This window comes from Entelurus aequoreus, linkage group LG15 (genome assembly GCF_033978785.1).
Source record: "Entelurus aequoreus isolate RoL-2023_Sb linkage group LG15, RoL_Eaeq_v1.1, whole genome shotgun sequence".
NCBI classification, from domain to species: domain Eukaryota; kingdom Metazoa; phylum Chordata; class Actinopteri; order Syngnathiformes; family Syngnathidae; genus Entelurus; species Entelurus aequoreus.
The window spans coordinates 7816973-7826602 of NC_084745.1; the positions used below are offsets into that span (position 1 = coordinate 7816973).

Genomic DNA, 9630 nt, shown 5'->3' on the forward strand with positions numbered 1-9630 from the left:
GACAGCACTTCCTGTTAGCCAGCATGCTAGCCTGCTGCTAACAACAATAACGTCTGTTGTTGTTATAACAAGCTTTAAGTGGTTTTTTGAAGCTCCGTCGAATTATTAAATGAACAAATGTAAACTCACACATGTAATACGTTTTATGCTGGTGATGTCTGTACTTTGAACTGAAGGCGTTGTGCGGTTAAGCAGAGTTTTGCTAAGAAGAAGACGATGGAAGTCTTTACTTTAAGGAGGTAAGGTGCAACTTCTCCACATTTTGCGCAATATTTTCATATTTTATTACGGGAAAGTTACATTCACATCATTTTGACGGGTGTTGCGTAGCAGTCCAACTGAGTTATTGGTGTGTAACAATGAAAACAACAACAATAATATGTGTTGATATTTTATGCAGAGCAGCTGCCAAAAGTTTGCATATATTTGACCATTATTTCCTATTCTTCTCTTTCAATGTTGACTTCTTGACAAATGTAACTTTATTTTGTCATTATTTACGTTTTTTTGTTTTACATTTTGATCTAAAAAAAATATTAAGACTTTTAAAGATGTTTTGTGGTTTTTTTTTAGGCCTTCAAATTATTTTATTTTATTTTAAATCAGATTAATCACATTTTGGAATTTGGATGAATCATCATTGATCACATATGATCACACGCTGGTATGATGTAAATTAGCTGAGGAAAAAAACTCTAATATTTGTACATAAACGCAATTGTAGTGTCAGAATGTCATGCAGGAACCTTTCACGTATATACTACATGTGATTTTAGATGTAATATTTAGTTTTATGTAAAGTACTTTCAGGATGTATTTGAAATATAATATTTAGTTTCATGTAAGTACTTTCAGGATGTATTTGAAATATAATATTTAGTTTTATCATAAAACTAAATATTGTATTTAAAATACATCCTGAAAGTACTTTACATAAAACTTTTATGGAAAGTACTTTCAGGATGTATTTTAAATATAATATTTAGTTTTATGTAAAGTACTTTTCAGTATGTATTTTAAGTATAATATTTCGTTTTATGTAAAGTACTTTCAGGATGTATTTTAAATAAAATATTTAGGTTTATGTAAAGTAGTTTCAGGATGTATTTTAAGTATAATATTATAATATTTAGTTGTATCTAAAGTACTTTCAGGATGTATTTTAAATATAACATTTTGTTTTAAGTAAAGTACTTTCAGTATGTATTTTAAATATAATATTTAATTTTATGTAAAGTACTTCAGGATGTATTTTAAATATATTTCGTTTTATGTAAAGTACTTTCAGGATGTATTTGAAATATAATATTTAATTTGATCTAAAGTACTTTCAGGATGTATTTGAAATATAATATTTAGTTTTATCTAAAGTACTTTCAGGATGTATTTGAAATATAATATTTAGTTTGATCTAAAGTACTTTCAGGAGGTATTTGAAATATAATATTTAGTTTTATGTAAAGTACTTTCAGGATGTATTTTAAATATAATATTTAGTTTTATGTAAAGTACTTTCAGGATGTATTTTAAATATAATATTTCATTTTATGTAAAGAACTTTCAGGATGTATTTGAAATACAATATTTAATTTTATTTAAAGTACTTTCAGGATCCATCCATCCATTTTCATCCATTTTCTACCGCTTATTCCCTTCGGGGTCGCGGGGGGCGCTGGAGCCTATCTCAGCTACAATCGGGCGGAAGGCGGGGTACACCCTGGACAAGTCGCCACCTCATCGCAGGGCCAGCACAGATAGACAGACAACATTCACACTCACATTCACACACTAGGGCCAATTTAGTGTTGCCAATCAACCTATCCCCAGGTGCATGTCTTTGGAGGTGGGAGGAAGCCGGAGTACCCGGAGGGAACCCACGCAGTCACGGGGAGAACATGCAAACTCCACACAGAAAGATCCCGAGGCCGGGATTGATCTCACGACTACTCAGGACCTTCGTATTGTGAGGCAGACGCACTAACCCCTCTGCCACCGTGCTGCCCTTTCAGGATGTATTTGAAATATAGAAAGGGACAAGTGGTAGAAAAATGGATGGATGAATGTTTTATCTAAAGTACTTTCAGGATGTATTTGAAATATAATATTTAGTTTGATCTAAAGTTCTTTCAGGAGGTATTTGAAATATAATATTTTGTTTTATGTAAAGTACTTTCAGGATGAATTTTAAATATAATAGTTAGTTTTATGTAAAGTTATTTTAGGATGTATTTTAAATATAATATTTTGTTTAATGTAAAGTACTTTCAGCATGTATTTTAAATATAATATTTAGTTTGATCTAAAGTACTTTCAAGATGTATTTTAAATATAATATTTAGTTTTATATAAAGTACTTTCAGAATGTGTTTTAAGTATAATATTTAGTTTTATGTAAAGTACTTTCAGGATGTATTTTAAATATAATATTTAGTTGTATGTAAAGTACTTCAGGATGTATTTTGAATATAATATTTAGTTTCATCTAAAGTACTTTCAGGATGTATTTGAAATATAATATTTAGTTTAATCTAAAGTACTTTCAGGAGGTATTTGAAATATAATATTTAGTTTTGTGTAAAGTACTTTCAGGATGAATTTTAAATATAATAGTTAGTTTTATGTGAAGTTATTTCAGGCTGTATTTTAAATACAATATTTAGTTTTATGTAAAGTACTTTCAGGATGTATTTTAAATATAATATTTAATTTTATGTAAAGTACTTCAGGATGTATTTTAAATGTAATATTTAATTTTATGTAAAGTACTTTGGGATGTATTTTAAATATGATAGTTAAAGTTCTTTCAGGATGTTTTTCAAATATAATATTTAGTTTTATGTAAAGTACTTTCAGGATGTATTTTAAATATAGTATTTGATTTTATGTAAAGTTCTTTCAGTGTATTTTAAATATAATATTTTGTTTTATGTAATGTACTTTCAGAATGTATTTTAAGTATAATATTTAGTTTTATCTTAAGCACTTTCAGGATGTATTTTAAATATAATATTTAGTTGTATGTAAAGTACTTTCAGGATGTATTTTAAATATGATATTTAGTTTGATCTAAAGTACTTTAAGGATGTATTTGAAATATAATATTTAATTTTATCTAAAGTACTTTTAGGATATATTTTAAATATAATATTTAGTTTTATGTAATGTACTTTCAGGATTTATTTTAAGTATAATATTTAGTTTTATCTATCTGAAACCCTTTCAGGATGTTTTTTAAATACAATATTTTGTGCCACCGAGACCACCAGTCGGAGTCTCCTCACTCATTGTTGTACTGAGTATTATTGATCTGACTTATAGCGGTGAAAGTAAAAGATCAAAATAAATTGCAAGATTAATCTAAATGTGTTCATGAATAATGCAATAATTGTTTGTGATTAATCACACTCGTTAATTTTGACAGCCATAGGTTTTTTTGCAGATTAAAATCTACACTTTAAAAAAATATTGATAAAATCTAATTGTTATATGCTTTATATATATATATATATATATATATATATATATATATATATATATATATATATATATATATATATATATATATATATATATATATATATATGTGTGTTTATTTTTTAAAATATATTTTTATTTTTATTATTTTTTGTATTATTAAAATGTCAGATTTAACAATTTTTTTTTACAGATTAAAATCTACATTTTTAAAAAATGTTAATAAAATATAATTGTTATATGTTTATATATATATATATATTTTTTTTACTTTTTTGTATTCTAAAATGTCAGATTGAACAATTTTTTTTGCAGATTAAAATCTACACTTAATTTTTTAAATACAATATTGTCATATGTTTACGTATACTTATTTTTAAAAAACTTTTTTGTGTTCCTAAAATGTCAGATTTAACAATTTTTTTGTAGATTACAATCTACACTTTTAAAAAATGTTAATAAAATATAACTGTTATATGTTTTTTGATATATATATATATATATATATATATATATATATATATATATATATATATATATATACACACACACACACACACATATTTTTAATAACTTTTTTTTAATTCCTAAAATGTCAAATTTAACAATTTTTTTGCAGAATAAAATGTACACTTTAAAATTGTTTTAATAAAATACAATTGTTATGATATAATGTTGAATAAATGTAATGTAAAACAATTTGTACATTGTCTATGTATTTATTTTAGAGCTGCACTTTTTAAACTTTTTGTCTTCAGAGCTAATATTTTGAGAGCATTTAAGATGGCAGCGCGGTTGTTTGCTGTGATGGTGGACCGTACTTATTACCCCCTGCGCAGGCGGAGAGTTGTTTCCGGACCATGTCCCTGATCCTGTTCGTCTTGGTGGTCCGGGTCAGAGACGGACTCCCTCTGTCGGCGTCCACGGACTTCGAGCACAACGTTGAGCTCCAGGAGAGGAAGCAGCAGCTGAGGACCATCAGCAGGACTCTGGCCTCCTTCCCAGAGAGGAGTAGCATGAAAGGCCAGGAGCTGGACATCCAGTAAGGACTTTGGGGGTCCACCTGTGTGTCTTTGTGTGGACTCAACACCTGTGTGTCACCTGTTTGTCACCTGTGTGTCACCTGTGTGGACTGAACACCTGTGTGTCACCTGTGCAGCCTGCTGTCGTGGGAGGGCGTGTCCTACATGAGTGTGTGTCACCGCAGCATGTCCCTCACCAAGGTCTTCTGCTTCCTGGAAGATCTTCGCTGGGAGTTCTCAGCCTGCTACAAACCAAACCTGGTCGCCTTGGCAACCAGACCTTATCCTTTTCTACACTTTGGTGGGATGCGCAACACCTCAAACATTTGCTCATTTATTTATTGTTTAAATGGAAATTGACTATGAATAATTCCTCACGGCCCGAGCTTCAGTTGCTTGCAATAGTTTGAATATAATAATGATACAATTGTTTGTAATAATTTGAATATAATAATGATACAATTGTTTGTAATAATTTGAATATAATAATGATACAATTGTTTGTAATAATTTGAATATAATAATGATACAATTGTTTCTAATAATTTGAATATAATAATGATACAATTGTTTGTAATAATTTGAATATAATAATGATACAATTGTTTGTAATAGTTTGAATATAATAATGATACAATTGTTTGTAATAATTTGAATATAATAATGATACAATTGTTTGTAATAGTTTGAATATAATAATTAGGGATGTCCGATAATGGCTTTTTGCCGATATTCCGATATTGTCCAACTCTTTAATTACCGATACCGATATCAACCAATACCGATATATACAGTCGTGGAATTAACACATTATTATGCCTAATTTGGACAACCAGGTATGGTGAAGATAAGGTTGCTTTTTTTTTTAAATAAAATAAAATAAGATAGATAAATTAAAAACATTTTCTTGAATACAAAAGAAAGTAAAACAATATAAAAACAGTTACATAGAAACTAGTAATGAATGAAAATGAGTCAAATTAACTGTTAAAGGTTAGTACTATTAGTGGACCAGCAGCACGCACAATCATGTGTGCTTACGGACTGTATCCCTTGCAGACTGTATTGATATATATTGATATATAATGTAGGAAGCAGAATATTAATAACAGAAAGAAACAACCCTTTTGTGTGAATGAGTGTAAATGGGGGAGGGAGGTTTTTTGGGTTGGTGCACTAATTGTAAGTGTATCTTGTGTTTTTTATGTTGATTTAATAAAAAAAAACACCAAAAAAAACGATACCGATAAAAAAAAAAACGATACCGATAATTTCCGATATTACATTTTAACGCATTTATCGGCCGATAATATCGGCAGACCGATATTATCGGACATCTCTACTTCTAATAGTTTGAATATAATAATGATAAGTAGTGGTGCTGGAAAAAAGGATTCACATCTAAATCCTGATTCTTATTTATGATCATTCTGAATCGATTCAGAATTTTCAAGAATCACTTTAAAAAGATATATTTTTAGGCACTTACTTGTGGCGTGTGTTCAGTATACAATATACCATGTATACAGTATGTCATGTATACAGTATGTCATGTATACAGTATATCATGTATATAGTATGTCATGTATACAGTATATCATGTATATAGTATGTCATGTATACAGTATATCATGTATATAGTATGTCATGTATACAGTATGTCATGTATACAGTATGTCATGTATACAGTATATCATGTATACAGTATGTCATGTATACAGTATATCATGTATACAGTATGTCATGTATACAGTATATCATGTATGCAGTATATAGTATATCATGTATACAGTATATTATGTATATAGTATGTCATGTATATATTATATCATGTATATAGTATGTCATGTATACAGTATATCATGTATATAGTATGTCATGTATACAGTATATCATGTATGCAGTATGTCATGTATACCGTATGAAGTATATCATGTATAAAGTGAGTCCAGACGACATCATTATTCCCCACCTGCGTTTCAGACGACATCATCCAGAAGCTGAAGCAGCAATACGAGCAAAAAGGCGGTCCTGCTCTGCAGGTCACTCTGACCGAGGTCCAGGAGGACTTGAGGCTCCGCCCACCACAGATCGTCTCCCTGGAGGAGGTGGTGCTCACCAACGGTGCAGCAAATGGACACGTGGAGCAACTTCCATCTTCTGGTACCACACACACACACACACACGGTGCACCATGACGTCATCATCCTATGCGCCATGCCGTCATCATCCTGCTATTGCGTCATTCCTGTCCTCTAGGCCAGAGCACCAAACTGGAACCAGTGACGGCGCCCGGCATCCTCGCGCTGGTCCTCAGCATCGTGTGTGCGTCTTTGAACGTCATCCGCGGCGTGCACCTCTTAGAATACACATTCCAGGTATTAGCCGGTGCCCTCCTGAAACGTTTGCGTACTATACGCATTCCAGGCATTAGCCAGCACCCCCTTAAACCTTTGCATTCTTGCACACTTCCAGGCATTAGCCATCACCCATCTGAAAGCTTTGCATCCTACACGCACAGGAATATAGATTAATAATAGGCATTAGCCATGCATACTATACGCATTCCAGGCATTAGCTAACACTCTACTTTAAACATTTGCAAAACTACTATACACACTCCAGGCATTAGCCAGCGCCCTCATCAAACATTTGACATACTATACACACTCCAGGCATTAGCCAGCACCCAGCTTAAACTTTTACACACTATACACCAGGCATTAGCCAGCACCCTCCTTAAACTTTTGCACACTATAAACATTCCAGGCATTAGCCATGCATACTATACGCATTCCAGGCATTAGCCAACACTCTACTTTAAACATTTGCAAAACTACTATACACACTCCAGGCATTAGCTAGCGCCCTCATCAAACATTTGACATACTATACACACTCCAGGCATTAGCCAGCACCCAACTTAAACTTTTACACACTATACACCAGGCATTAGCCAGCACCCTCCTTAAACTTTTGCACACTATAAACATTCCAGGCATTAGCCAGCACCCTACGTTATACCTTTACGTAACTACTGTACGCACACCTTTGTGTACTATACACGTTCCAGGCATTAGCTAGCCCCCTCTTTACACCTTTGCGTACTATACACATTCCAGGCATTAGCTAGCCCCCTCTTTACACTTTTGCATACTATACACATTCCAGGCATTAGCTAGCCCCCTCTTTACACCTTTGCGTACTATACACATTCCAGGCATTAGCTAGCCCCCTCTTTACACCTTTGCGTACTATACACATTCCAGGCATTAGCTAGCCCCCTCTTTACACCTTTGCGTACTATACACATTCCAGGCATTAGCTAGCCCCCTCTTTACACTTTTGCGTACTATACACATTCCAGGCATTAGCTAGCCCCCTCTTTACACCTTTGCGTACTATACACATTCCAGGCATTAGCTAGCCCCCTCTTTACACTTTTGCATACTATAAACATTCCAGGCATTAGCTAGCCCCCTCTTTACACTTTTGCATACTATACACATTCCAGGCATTAGCTAGCCCCCTCTTTACACTTTTGCGTACTATACACATTCCAGGCATTAGCTAGCCCCCTCTTTACACCTTTGCGTACTATACACATTCCAGGCATTAGCTAGCCCCCTCTTTACACTTTTGCGTACTATACACATTCCAGGCATTAGCTAGCCCCCTCTTTACACTTTTGCGTACTATACACATTCCAGGCATTAGCTAGCCCCCTCTTTACACCTTTGCGTACTATACACATTCCAGGCATTAGCTAGCCCCCTCTTTACACTTTTGCGTACTATACACATTCCAGGCATTAGCTAGCCCCCTCTTTACACCTTTGCTGTCAAAGCGCTTTGAGTACCTTGAAGGTAGAAAAGCGCTATACAAGTACAACCCATTTATCATTACATTATATTTGCGTACTATACACATTCCAGGCATTAGCTAGCCCCCTCTTTACACCTTTGCGTACTATACACATTCCAGGCATTAGCTAGCCCCCTCTTTACACCTTTGCATACTATAAACATTCCAGGCATTAGCTAGCCCCCTCTTTACACTTTTGCGTACTATACACATTCCAGGCATTAGCTAGCCCCCTTTGCAACCTCTGTGTACTTAACTGATGACCTTTGTCGTCACGCAGGACGACCACGACAACCTTTGGAACGTGGCGGCTTTCCTGCTGGCGTTCGTGTGCGGCGCGGTCCAGGTGAGTCACAGCCGCTCCACACCAGCATCCACTCAACTCCAGTCCCTCGCCATCTCATTGATAATCATAAAAATGGCCGACTGCCAATCAATCAATGCCGACATGTTGTTCTGGTCCCCCTCAGTGTCACCTGTACCTCTTCCATTCCCGCCACAAGACGGCGAAGAGCGCGGTGCTGCTGAGCGCGGTGGTCGTCTGCAACGTCTTCCTGCTGGGCCTGAGGAACGCCTGGCAGGTGGCGTTCCACGTGGGCGTGGCCTCGCTGGCCACCGTCCTCATCGTCACGCGCGGAGTCCGCCAAGACCGGACTCACGACTGCGGCGTGTGACCTCCGACCGCCAATGTCGGCGGCATCAGACGTGATGGATTTCTATGGACGGGAATAATTCCTGACGTGGACAAACTGCATCAGCAGGGGGCGCTGTGGCTCAAACTACGCCTAAATGTTCTTCATCGGGGACAAAAAGGCAAATCTTACGGAGCCCCTAAAGGGACATGGGAGAACTTTTTTTTTAAATAATTTAAATTTTTTTATTTAATTTTTTTAGACATCTCGTGTGCACGAGAAACTTTTTATAGTTATATGAAAAAAAAAAATGTAGAATTTTTTTTTTTTTTACAACTTTATAAAAAGAGAAACTTTATAAAGTTATATAAAAAAATTAGAATTTTTTTTTTTTAGACATGTATCTCGTGCGCACGAGAAACTTTCTAAAATGTCTAAAAAAATTAATTAAAAAAAATCTACATTTTCTTTTTTTCAATAACTTTATAAAAAGTTTCTTGTGCGCACGAGATACATGTCTAAAAAAAAAAATTCTACTTTTTTTTTTAAACTTTATAAAGTTGTATAAAAAAATTAAAAACATTTTTTTTTTAAGACATGTATCTCATGCGCACGAGAACTTTCTAAAATGTCTAAAT

General features: G+C 33.9%; 1 protein-coding gene across 1 annotated transcript; it reads left to right on the top strand.

Moving 5' to 3' along the window:
• The first annotated feature begins 3 nt into the window (after positions 1-3).
• Positions 4-9328, top strand: sec22c (SEC22 homolog C, vesicle trafficking protein). Its single transcript, XM_062020681.1, has 7 exons — positions 4-239; positions 4314-4516; positions 4634-4797; positions 6480-6659; positions 6756-6874; positions 8641-8706; positions 8831-9328. Exons 2-7 carry the CDS (start codon positions 4335-4337, stop codon positions 9032-9034), a joined length of 915 nt encoding a protein of 304 aa, XP_061876665.1. The 5' UTR covers positions 4-239; positions 4314-4334; the 3' UTR covers positions 9035-9328.
• Positions 9329-9630: the final 302 nt, after the last annotated feature.

Bases quoted from the DNA above. Each gene is read 5' to 3' on its own strand.
- sec22c (XM_062020681.1), top strand. From the start codon at position 4,335: ATGTCCCTGATCCTGTTCGTCTTGGTGGTCCGGGTCAGAGACGGACTC. The intron at 4,798-6,479 runs GTGGGATGCGCA...CCTGCGTTTCAG, and splicing joins TTATCCTTTTCTACACTTTG to ACGACATCATCCAGAAGCTG. The intron at 6,875-8,640 runs GTATTAGCCGGT...GTCGTCACGCAG, and splicing joins TCTTAGAATACACATTCCAG to GACGACCACGACAACCTTTG.